This window comes from Strix aluco, chromosome 5 (assembly GCF_031877795.1).
Source record: "Strix aluco isolate bStrAlu1 chromosome 5, bStrAlu1.hap1, whole genome shotgun sequence".
Classification (NCBI taxonomy): Eukaryota; Metazoa; Chordata; class Aves; order Strigiformes; family Strigidae; genus Strix; species Strix aluco.
Window position 1 is genome coordinate 61,246,326 of NC_133935.1, and position 12,546 is coordinate 61,258,871.

The 12,546-nt window shown below is 37.4% G+C and overlaps 1 protein-coding gene across 1 annotated transcript in view; it reads left to right on the forward strand.

Moving 5' to 3' along the window:
- Positions 1-12,546, forward strand: part of CFTR (CF transmembrane conductance regulator) — a 91,681-nt gene that overhangs the window by 43,253 nt on the left and 35,882 nt on the right. The window contains exons 12-17 of the mRNA XM_074825474.1: positions 2,246-2,340; positions 4,951-5,037; positions 5,905-6,637; positions 7,760-7,888; positions 10,124-10,161; positions 11,376-11,629. Of these exons, the coding sequence (XP_074681575.1) occupies positions 2,246-2,340; positions 4,951-5,037; positions 5,905-6,637; positions 7,760-7,888; positions 10,124-10,161; positions 11,376-11,629 (1,336 nt within the window). The remainder of the gene's footprint in view (positions 1-2,245; positions 2,341-4,950; positions 5,038-5,904; positions 6,638-7,759; positions 7,889-10,123; positions 10,162-11,375; positions 11,630-12,546) is intronic.

Consider the following 12,546-nt stretch of genomic DNA (forward strand, 5'->3'; position numbering starts at 1 on the left):
CAGAACGGGTCGTAAGGCGTTGGAATGGGCTGCCCAGGGCAGTGGTGGAGTCCCCATCCCTGGAGGTGTTTAAGAGTCGGGTTGACATAGCGCTGAGGGATATGGTGTAGTTGGGAACCATCAGTGTTAGGTTAATGGTTGGACTAGGTGATCTACAAGGTTGTTTCCAACCTTGATGATTCTGTGATTCTGTGATAGTGAAATCACAAGTGGTCTGAGCAGAATAAATGCCAGAAAAGCTTTTATGCCAGAATTTCACATGTTCTCTCTAAATAATTCATGACCTACAAGAAAATGATTTTGCCATGTTCAGAAAATCTTTAAAAAATGTTGCCAGTCCTGTTTTTCACATCCCTCTTTCTGCAAATACCTGAGCTGTTATGTATTAGGATTTGCTTGTGTGGCTTTCCTTTTACAAGAGCGAAATAACTAGTTAACGTGAGAAGAATTTAAAAATCACCTGCAATAGATTTTCCATACGTAAGAGCATCTTGATTTTAAGGTCAGAATCCTCTAAGTCAGGAAGTAAATGCTATTATCAAATTAAAGAGTTGGGAGAATCTCCCATTTCCTGACAGACCAGGCAGTCAATTTCTAGCCCTTGAGTGGCTGGACCTTTCATCTGTCACTGATCCAGGGCTGAACAGCATTGTTCACTCTGTTCCTGAGGTCAGGGCAATTTACAGGGAAGGAAGAAGGAAACATTTCTCTGGAATGACTTTTATTTATTTATTTATTCTGCAAAACCTCAGAGGCCTGGAATGCCAAAAGGCTGCCCAACAGACAGTGATTAACAAAATCACAGCAGGGGTGATCAAAATTGATTTATATCTGACTTTGTATGAAATGCAAACTTCTAGGGAGCAGCTTAACTTAGAATCCCAGGTCATATTGCCCTGGAAATGCTTCACGTATCTTCCAGTCTTTTTCCCAGAAGCTGCAGGATTGCTGTGGGTGCTGCAGAATGCATGCAAACAGCTGAGTTCCTGTGTGCCCCTTGGCTGCTTGGGGAAAGAGAGACCCTAAAACAGGCTACCTCTTTCAGTGCACTGTGTAAAGCCTGCTCCCAGAAGCTCACTTTCTGAGGGATTTTGCATGCCACCTTTTTCCCCCAAGAAGTTGCACTAAAAGGAAAATCTTTGTAAAGCATGAGAACACTGGACCCAATTTTGCCTGGTATCAGATGCCTTGGTCAGTGGGGGATCCCTGCCTTGGCAACAAGAGTGGCAGTCCAGTGCTGCCAAGCAGGGAGCACAGGCACTGGGAGCTTCTGGGACACTTGGGGCTTCCAGCTTGGTCATGGCAAACTGCCCTGGCCCTGTACCCACTGAAAATCTAGGTGCCCTGGGGCACAAGGAGGTCAGCCAGCCCGTGTTTCTGGGAAAAGTCCCCTGAAACTACCACCATCACAGTGATAGTGGTGTCACTGTATCAGCTTAAGGACATAGGCCAGGTAAGACTTGAAGGCAGAATTAATATTTTTTATTAGAGCAAATGTTAAAGTAGAAAAACTACACAGCCTTCAGGCGCACAAGCCATTCTCCATTTCTCCACTTCCATGTATTATTGTGGTTTCATGGATCCTCAGTTTTGGTGCTTAAATACTCGTCTCAAGAAAATTTCTGGCCACCTCTGCCAGTGAGGCACAAAGATGTCCTTTGCTCCTTTTTCTGTCTCACAAGAGTGAAATGTTATTTTCTGGTTTTATCATTGGCTAAAGATTAATTTTTAGCATAGTCATGAGTTGTAAGTAACACAGCCCAAGCAGTGGAACTTGGCTCCCAAACCTTTTGCAAACCTTGAGCATTCCTGGCATTCCCAGCTAGGAATTTTGTGAAAGCATTTTTCAATGAACTTTCCTGAAATATAAATTTCTCTGGGTTTTGAAGAGCTCTTATCATTTTATTTGGCAGAAAACTCGAATGGTTAACCTCTGGGATTGATGTTGTATGAAGGTACATTCCTTGCTTTTATGGAGATCTAGCAATTAAGACAAATATTTGTTCTTGAGGTCTTGCAGCTCATGATTGCTCTCCGTGATAGAATGATATATTTTATTTTATCACCATTTCTGATTACATAAACAAATGAAAGAATTAAACCTGTGGGACTTTTTTTTTTTTTTTACAACTTTTGTCTAACCTGTCTGTACACTGTTGTACACTATGCTTCCATCCAGTCTGTAGCTTGAGTTTCTTGGATATGGAAAATACATGTCTGATTCTTAAAAACAATTTATTAACAGGACATTTCCAAGTTCCCAGACAAAGATTATACAGTGCTGGGTGAAGGTGGAATCATTCTGAGCGGAGGCCAGCGAGCACGAATCTCACTAGCAAGGTATTTTGGTCTCTAATATTTCAAGTATAAGGAAAGTGTTATGACTAAGCACTGAAATACACGTGGACCAAGTCCTGCTAAATAAATATCCTCCAGGTATACCAGGAACTTGATTTTACTATTAGAAATCTGAGTTTTGCTGTGCAATTGTGTTTGTGATATGCCTGCATATTTTTTTATTGAATTTTAAAAGTTTAATGTCAGATGCATGCTGTAGCTTAGCTGAAGACTCTTTCCCTCTCTGATGCAAGATGCCGTTTGGAGATTCAGACCTTTAACTGTAGCTTTCTAAGTACCAAAGAAACTCATACAAAGATACAAATAAAAATATTCCAGGATCTTTCTCTGCTATGACACTTCTACAAAGCAGTTTATATATTGAATGACATACTCCCTGTCTGCAGGTAACAAAAATGAAAAAAATGCCATGTTTCAAAAAACATTGCTAATAGTTTTGGTCTTCTTCTGTTGTAAAAAGTGGAAAGCAATGGCTCGTCAGTACCTGTGAATAATGGTCTGGCCTTGTCAATGTTAGTAAGTAATTTTGAAGGTCTACAGAACAATAACATAGGTGTTTGTCTTATAAATTAGCTATGTGTTTCAGCGGAATCACTTAGCTAACATTAGAAATCCAGTAATGACAGCTCTGATGTGTAAATGGCCCCATTTATTTCTGTGCCAAGTGCAAGTTGTGCTGGTTCCCATGCTCAGAAACACTGGGTAGAAGTACAATCGCATTATAGTGATCTTCACTGGCATCCCATGAAAGATATGCATGTCTGTATGAGGCTAAAAGATGGTTTCATTAAAATAAAGAGGCTTTCAGTGTGGATCTTTCTAGTGGATTTGTGACAGGGAAGAGGCATATGGATAGTTTTGTTTTATGCAGTAAGAGAAGAGAGAAGGGGAGGAACAGGCAAAGCTTTCAGAGCAAAAAAACCTCAACCAACAAAACCCACTTAGATTTTCATTTAAAATGCAACATTTATGTGAAGTATTTTGCAGATTCTATTAATAATCATGTCTGTCACTTTTCAGATGGTCACAGCTTATTTACTGGAGGGTCACAGAGCTGATATAATATGTTTATTGTCAGCTATATAATTATTATTTTTAAAACAATTAATTGTCCCAAAGATAGTGGTTGTATCTGCTTTACATTTTGTTCGGGCTCCAGTCTAAACTCAGCATACTGCAAGGTGTGCCACTGTTGAGGTGTGGGTTGCAAATGAAGCTCTGAGAATGCTAGAGGAGAAAATTTAGGACTACAGCCTCGGGTTGTACCCGTCTGCACTGGTGATAAGCTGGAAGTTATTTGCTCGGACTGGCTGCATACAGGTGTCTGGTGTACTCTGTGCGAAGTCATGTGAAATGAGAATCCCTGCTGGAGGTGTCATCAACCAGCCGCCATGAAAAGCAAATGGACATGGCATGAATCCGTCTTTCTTACAGAGCACTGTCAGTGCCTGCAGCTACAGCCAGGGGAAAGAGAGGATCAAGGGAAAAAAACAATGCATGCCCTGGGTTTAAAGCCGGTCATGTATATCTAAGTCCAGCATACAAATTACAGCGATAATTTGAGTACTACTATTATTCCAGGAAAAAACCTGCAAACTCTTTTTGCTGATGAAAGCGCCAGCAACAGTATAAACTTTTTGTTGTTGTGCAGTCACTACATCATAATGTATGGTCAGTGAAATCCATCGTGACAGAGGATTTTTCAATGAAGTTCCTTTGTTTATTAACATAATATACTAGTATTGAGGGCTTTTTCTCCTGGTGGTTAAATATTTTCACATTGTTTAACATAACAATTTTAAAACTAATTTTTAGAGTACTTTTAAAAGTACCGAAATGCAGCTGTCCAAATTTTCTTTACTAATTATACCCTGATTCATATCACATCATGATTTTCATACTCACAGAGAAAGGCAAGGGGCCTTTTTGAACTTCTATTGAAAGTTTATTTAAACTTTAAATAAAATATTTTAAAAATACCCCTCTTAACCATAGGTTTATGTTTCAGTGAGCCATGTCCAAGCACATACAGCTTAAGGTCCTAATGCTACAAATAGTTTTTCGTGTCCTGAACTCAAAATATTGTACAGTCCCATTTCAGATAATGTTTTCAAGATCATGGGTCACTAATACACTTGTCTTTGCTCACCGCTTATTTCAAAGTACTTTTAAAACCAAGTGCTGAGACCTAAGTCTTTTCACACACTTATTTAAAGATATGTAATATTCCCTCAGGCACCAGTACACGTTACAGTATTTAAATGGCTGTTGTACACTGATGGAGACTGTCAGATTCAGGCCATAAACAGAACTTCAGGGTAAAAGACAACTGTATAGCTTCCTTTGATTGCACAGAAAGTAATGGAAAACTGAGTTAGTTTGTAATGTGGTCTGCAGCAAGGAAAGGCTTTACTGAAAGGTGCCCTATAAGCACATTTAACATGGAACTCCAGCTCCATATTGATGCTGTAGAAAAGTCTTATCAATTACAAGTTTTGGAGACAAAACTGTAAAGGCATTCTTTTAAAATTAGATTTATGTAAATTTATAAGTCTTGTGAAAGTTAATGTCATTTCCATTTTCTCTGTTCAGAGCAGTGTACAAAGATGCTGATTTGTATCTCCTGGATTCTCCTTTTGGACATTTAGACATTTTTACAGAAAAAGAGATATTTGAAAGGTACTGTATGTTTTGATAGATTGTATTTAAGAATCCTACCAAGCAGCACAACGTAAAACCAAGAACAGAAATGTACTAACAGTATAAAATTACTGAAGTGATCAAAATTATATCTTCTGAGGATGTTTATTTTTAGGGATTCTCGTGACTGAGCATTTGTGTTAGCAGTAGGACAGCATACTGTGCTGGGAACAAGCCTGGGCCAGGTGTGAGCATTACTGCTCCCTCTTCCATCTCAATGTAATGAGCCTGCTATAATCTATTACTCCCAGAGTGCATGGCTTTATATCTGGTGTGTCTGTGTGCCAGAAAGGCTTCCATTTTAAAACACTTACCTGCTTTGTAAGTATGAATTTTTACAAAAAGCTATGTTTTGTATTGTTTTTCTAATCACCTGTGAACTGAAAGTGCCCACTGACCAACAGAATGGCAGCAAGTTGGCCAAAGACAGACTTGTCATGGTGGTGTAGCTCAAAACAGTAAGGACACACACTGCCATCCATGAGCTTTTCAGTCACCATAAGTCTGAAGTTTTGCCAAATATTTGCTAATACTTTTAAGTTTAGTAGCAGAAGATCTAAGTAACCCTATGATGAAAAGAAATATTTCATTTTCATGTTGAAGTGTGCTTTTGGATTGACCTGAAAATGATTAAATTTTCCCCCTTTTTTTGATTCCTGTGATAAAGTACACACCGTTTACACATCTCAGCCTTACTACCTCCTTTGTAGTTTAAAGGAGCACCCAAGACTGCTCATACTGGGAGGGGGGCAGGTAAAAGCAAATAGATTGAAAATGAAAGGGATAAAAGCAACCTTTGATCGTGAAGAATAAAATCTAATTGTTAACACTTTTCATCTTTTATAGCTGTGTATGCAAGTTAATGGCGAATAAAACTAGGATCTTGGTTACTTCAAAACTGGAACATTTAAAGATTGCTGACAAAATACTAATTTTACATGAGGGGAGCTGCTATTTCTATGGAACATTTTCTGAACTTCAGGGTCAACGGCCAGACTTCAGCTCAGAGCTGATGGGATTTGATTCTTTTGATCAGTTCAGTGCAGAGAGAAGAAATTCAATTCTAACTGAGACTCTCCGACGATTTTCCATTGAAGGAGAAGGCATGGGAACACGAAATGAAATAAAGAAGCAATCTTTTAAACAAACTTCAGATTTTAATGACAAAAGGAATAACTCCATAATTATTAACCCCCTTATTGCAAGTAGGAAGTTCTCAGTAGTGCAGAAGAACGGGATGCAGGTCAATGGGATAGAAGATGGCCACAATGACCCACCAGAAAGGAGGCTTTCACTGGTACCTGACTTGGAACAAGGAGATGTAGGTCTGCTTCGGAGTAACATGCTGAGCACTGAACATATGCTGCAAGGTCGGAGGAGGCAATCTGTGTTAAACCTGATGACGGGCCCCTCTGTGAACTATGGACCAAACTTTTCCAAAAAGGGAAGTACAACATTTCGGAAAATGTCTATGGTGCCTCAGACAAACCTGGCTTCTGAAATAGATATCTACACCAGGCGCTTGTCTCGAGACAGTGTCTTGGACATAACTGATGAAATCAGTGAAGAGGATTTGAAGGTATGTGTTGATTTACATTCATCTTGCTTTTTGATATGGTGATAGTTTAGTGCAATATACTTATATATTTTTCTACGTGATTATGCCATTCCTAATGTAGTACTTCTCCGTGGAATATATTTTTTGGAATATCTGTGAATTTTTTTTAACTCAAATATCATCTTGAAATCATTGAAATCCTCAAAAATTTATTTTGCCTGATTTTTTTATAGTTTTTGAAAGCTATCTGTAGAGAATTTCAATACAGAATTTTAATCTCCTGCACTTTAATCTGTCTTCAAGATTACTTATGCTAAAATGAAATTTGAAACCGTAACATGGAAAAACATTGTTTTAAAACATTTATGTAAAATTGACATTGGAAATGTAAGGCTTACAGAAAAAATAAAATACATTTGAAGTACTAGCACAGTTTTTAAAACTGGAATTTGATCAAATTTGACAAATTTATTAGACTGCTTAGTCTATGTTCTGATACAGAAAATGAACAGAGAGTAAGCTGGATATGACTCTGTTTTTATGGATGTGCTGGAAATTATACAATTAAGGTTGAGTTGTATACAAAGAACTGGACCAAAATTAATTTTGTCTAATAACTATCAACTGGTCATGATAAACTACTTTCGTTTTCAAAACTGACATCTGATTTTCACAGGATAGGAAAATTTTCTGAAGTAGTTTCCTAGGTGGAAAAAAAGTCTACAAGAAATATTTAAACTCATAATTTGCTGAAGCACTGCCCATTTTTTCTTTTGCTTTATTGATCTGAGCAGAAAAAAACCCCCTGAGAGTATTTACAAATTTACTCTAACAGTACAATAGTAATCTTCATTGAGAGAAAACAGCTATTGTTTAACCATTTCTGGGCTTCTAGTAGTGCTGGACAAATCTTGGTGTTTCTTTCAGTGTTTTCTGAAAATTTCAAATCATCTCTGAACTGTGTTGTTATATCAAAAATTACTTAAGCAGTCAGTACCTTCCTCTCCAGCCATTATCAGCCAATTTGAATGCTACAGTTCAACTATTTGGAGTGAGTTAGCAGAAAGAATGACAGCAGTCACGTGTCAGAAATTCTCATATATAGATATCATTCTTACTGTGGTCTTATCAATTCTTTGACAGGAATGCTTCACTGATGATGCGGAAAGCATGGGTACTGTTACCACATGGAATACCTATTTCAGATATGTTACCATCCACAGAAACTTGATTTTTGTTCTAATTTTGTGTGTAACTGTCTTCTTAGTTGAGGTAAGAAAGTCTGCGCTTGAAGTCATGTTACTGCAAATGATGTTTGTTCAAACTGTGTTCTTTGCGATAAAAGGATAAATGGATAAAGTGTCAGACATTAGCTCATATATGTATCACTTATTGGCAACTGCTGTTAAATGATGTTGCAGAATTCATTAGGAATATAGGACTAGTTTCTGGTTGATTGTGTCAGTGAGAGGTTTTTAGCAGTTCTGTGATGGCATTCAAATTTCTAGTATCATCAAGGAGATGAAGAAGGATATGGCTGATGGTATCCTGAATTTAAACTAATGTTATGTTGCAGGTGATTTAAATTACTTCTTTTGGACCAGGAATAAAGCCTGGAGCTTAGATCTAGTTTGAGTTCCCAAATTTTTAAACCACCTCCAGAAGCAAGAGAGTATTTAGATGTGTAGCTGTTCTTATCATGTAAGTTTTGTCTCCATGGTAGTGGAAAATGGCTGTGTAAATCTACAATGGCAAAGATGAATGTGAGTTGTAAAGGAAAAGCAAATTTAACTTTGAGGTATATCAGATTTATCCCCATATATTCAGCATACATTTCTAACCTTGATTACAAATTTTTGCTTGTAAATTAGATTAAAACCTTTTTAAATAATTCAGAAGTCTCATCTTCTAATTGAAGAACAGATCTTTTGACAAAGTGTATCCATCTGAGTTAAACTTCCCAGTGTGACTATTGCTTAAGTAAAAGCCTACTGATAAATTAATGGGCTGGAAAGTATTCAGTCACAGCACAGACTATATAACCTTTAGCAAACCTCTGTGCATGAGATGAAATACCACACCAAGTGGTTATGTGGCCTGTGCTAACAGTTTGTACCCTTCTAACATGACAATGAAGAGATGCTAGTGATGAACATCCAAGTGCTGAACTGAAGCAGCAGTGACAAGTAAATTGAAAGTGGAGTTTTGACACCCTTCAGAGCTGGGTGGGACTATTGTGGAAATGCTAGAGATACTGTTTTAGATTTAGAATGGATTGTTTTGTATTGCAGGTTCCAAGGTGAGTCCACACAGATCACCATAAATAGGGCATCAGTTGTACATTCTTCCTAGATTTGCAAGGGGGCTGTGTGTGTGTGGCTCACTTAAGTAGCTCAAAACTGTGTTTCCTAGATGTAATACCCAGAGACTATGGTTGCATAACTGGAAGAAGAGCAGTTATGAATGGAAATGTATAGAAAGCCTTTGTGAAGTTATTCTGTCACAATATTGTCTACCTTCATCTTCACAGCTGAAAAAACTACTCTGCTGTGAGGAGTCAAGATGAGAACAGAAATCTGTTGAGAGATGTAAAAATATTATTGTGAAAGAAGCCTGATCCTTACAGATGCTTAAATTCAGGGCATCATGGTCAATCTTGAGTTATTTACTGTAAGACCTGCAAAAGTTAATGGTTTCCAAGGAGAAGACTAATTATGTGCTGAGGTATTATTGCAATACATTCCTGTACCAGTGCCTTAAAAGTACTTGGGAAGAGGATTGTAGAAACTCTATTTCAACCCTTAGAAAAAAGGTCATAGAAATAGAGCAGACTGAAATGTGGTGGTCTAGATGAAGATCTCCAGTGTCTCAGTGGACAGACAGGAAAATGTGTTACATACAGGGGAAGCTTCTGTTGAGCACTGAAGCATCTCAATAAAAAGGGTTTAAGTCCCCATTTAAAAAAATATTAAAATAGTTTATGTGGAGAATTATGTAAAACTAGCAGCCAAGCAATATCAGACAAATAGACATATCAAATGTAGATATCAGCTAGCAAGAACAGCAGTGCAAAAATAACAGGGTTATAGGTTTGACATTCATATTTGAATAGTTGCCATTGAAGGTATTGAGAGACTCTTAGGGCCATCAAGAAATATTAAACTTTAAAACTTAAAATATGTTAAAGTATACAGTGAATTTTCCTTGTCATTAGGAACGCATTAGCAAGCCTTTGTTAATGTAATGGTGAAAAAAATAAAAGAATATTTAGGCACTTGAGAGCCTGATTGTAATACAAATCTAAATGTAGCTTTCCTGGTGGGATGCACTAAATGATTTCTGTGGAAAGAGGAGCAGATATGACAAGGTTTTTGCTTCAGGGAAGTTTGACTTCTATCCATTTGTAATGCTCTCTCTAAAAACGACTATAAAGTCAGTGAAAGGTGATAAGAAAAAGTACATAATGTGACAAGACAAAAAAATTGACTCTGTTTTCTTTGGTCACAGGTAGCTGCTTCTCTTGCTGGGTTATGGTTTCTTAAAAAGTAAGTAGTGGTGATCATTTTTTGAGAAATTGGGGTCTCCTTTATATTGATTTTTGCTGTAAATAATTAATAAATTCTGCCAGAATTCTACACGGATAGGTACCAGCTTATATTCAGTAAAATGGTTCACAGATGGATAATCTAAATACCTCATGTAGGTGGTATCTTAAGCTGGTACTTCTTCAAGTGCTAACAATCAAATGCTTTGTGTCTTGTTATTAAGCACATAACAGTGCACGCAAGACTTTTCCTGGGTCAGCTCACTCTAGAGATGCGTGGACTTGATTATTCTGAATACACCGTGGTTCACCGCTGTCTTTCAGAGGTGCCAGGTGAGACATTTGCTTAGGAACATTTTAAGGGAGCAGTTTCTGTAAGACTCCATTTGTACAATTTTCTCTGCTCGCTTATGAAAAATTCCCAAAAGTTACAGGGTCAGGCAGATGAAGGTTAAAACATACTGAGCAGTGGTATGGCTTTTCCTGGCTTAATGCTTTTGATCCCTGTGTTTCTCCTGCAGTACTAAGTCTGTACGTTTGGGAAGAGAAGGCATATGGTGACTTAGATCTGAGCCGGAGGAGAAGGGATTTATGTTGATGTCCCGTTACAATAGGTCACTAAGGCCTTTGATTTTTATAGTACACCCAAAGCATTTTACTTTCATAATAATTCACTTTTTTCAACACTTAAACTATTTTTTCTGGTTGAAAGAAGTGGATGTGTTTTTCTTGATTAGGCTTGTTTTGTCAGTGATTAGACAGGCAGTAGATTTGCAAGAGACTACCAAAGCAGTACATTTTCACAGTAGTTTGGAGAAAACTGTTGGAGAGGTCGCAGTTATATGCCAATGGCTTAATTTCCATCTTTGTAAGAACCCTTCATTGCACAATTGCAACTGATTTCAGAAATTACTACAAATGCTGCTAGGTGCCTGAATCACCAAAGGTATCTGAGAAGATGAATAAGCCATTTATTGCCTTGACCCCTGAACACACAGAGAGTAGTTTTGCCTTAGTGGAACATGGGATAGTTCATAATTTATATTTCATATACACAGGATAATATTTTAAAAATTACTGGAAATACATAGAACTAACCATTAACATAATTTTAAAATGAATGAACATTGCAATACTATTTGTTTAGTAGAGAAAATAAAAGAGAAACAAATGCAACTTCCAGTAATGCATTTATTTTTAATTTCCATCACACAGGACAGCTTTGAAAGCAAATGCAACACAATCAGAAAACAGTACCTCTGACAAACCTCCTGTGATTGTCACTGACACTAGTGCCTACTACATCATTTATATCTATGTGGGAGTGGCAGATACCCTGCTTGCCATGGGAATCTTCAGAGGTTTGCCCCTTGTGCATACGCTTATAACAGTGTCTAAAACTCTTCATCAAAAGATGGTGCACGCAGTTCTTCATGCACCTATGTCAACATTCAACTCTTGGAAAGCAGGTAACTGAGATGGGAACTGATTGACTCATGTATGGCTTTCATTTCAATTAAGCAGTTTTCATTCTGTTAAAGGATACTGTTGTTTCCCATTTATATTTTCAGTCAAGCTGAATGTTAAAAGTTTGCTGCATAAAGTAATTTGTGAATCTTTTAATGAACCTTGATTGTACTTTAAGTGTGACATATTTCAGTTGTCAATTCTGATTCCGAAATATCACCTTCTAAGTTGGAGAAAATTAACTGTTAACTGTTTGAGGCAGTAAAACTAGAATAGCTTCTAATGAATAGACTTTGTCTAAAACTGCAATAGAAAAGATGTAGTCAGTTATGTGGTGAGTGACAAGGAGTCAGGTGTGGATGATAAATAGTGCTTTATGTCATGAGTAGTCCTACTAAAATGACATAAAACACCAGTTAGTTTGAATAATGGTATGTGTATTCAAATTTGTCTCTGGAGTTGATACAGAGTTCATTATATAACTGGTGCAACAAGTTCCATCTCCCGCTGTACATGAAGCTCCTATCCCATACCCTTCTTACTGGTGCGTACTAGATTACAGGAGGCACTGGTAAATGACAATACAACATAGGGTTTCTTCTTCATTTTCCCATTATATTCTTAATTCTGTTGTTACCTGGTGATTAATACAGTAATTCTGCTCAGAAGCTAAGAAACTGGTGTACAAACTCATACAAATGCTGATGTGCAAATTATCTGTGTATCAGCAGAGCCTGCTGCATAAGGGATACAGACTTTGTGCTTTGTGCCTCTTTCTGTCCTGTTTAATTATGTTTCTTCGTTTTTATTACATTTTCCTGGGGTTTTTCTGAGATTCCAAAAGCTGAAACAGAAGTGGTGGAGCCAAATTTCTCCATGGGGAAAGAAGCTGTAACTCTACTAAACTGTAATGGAATTG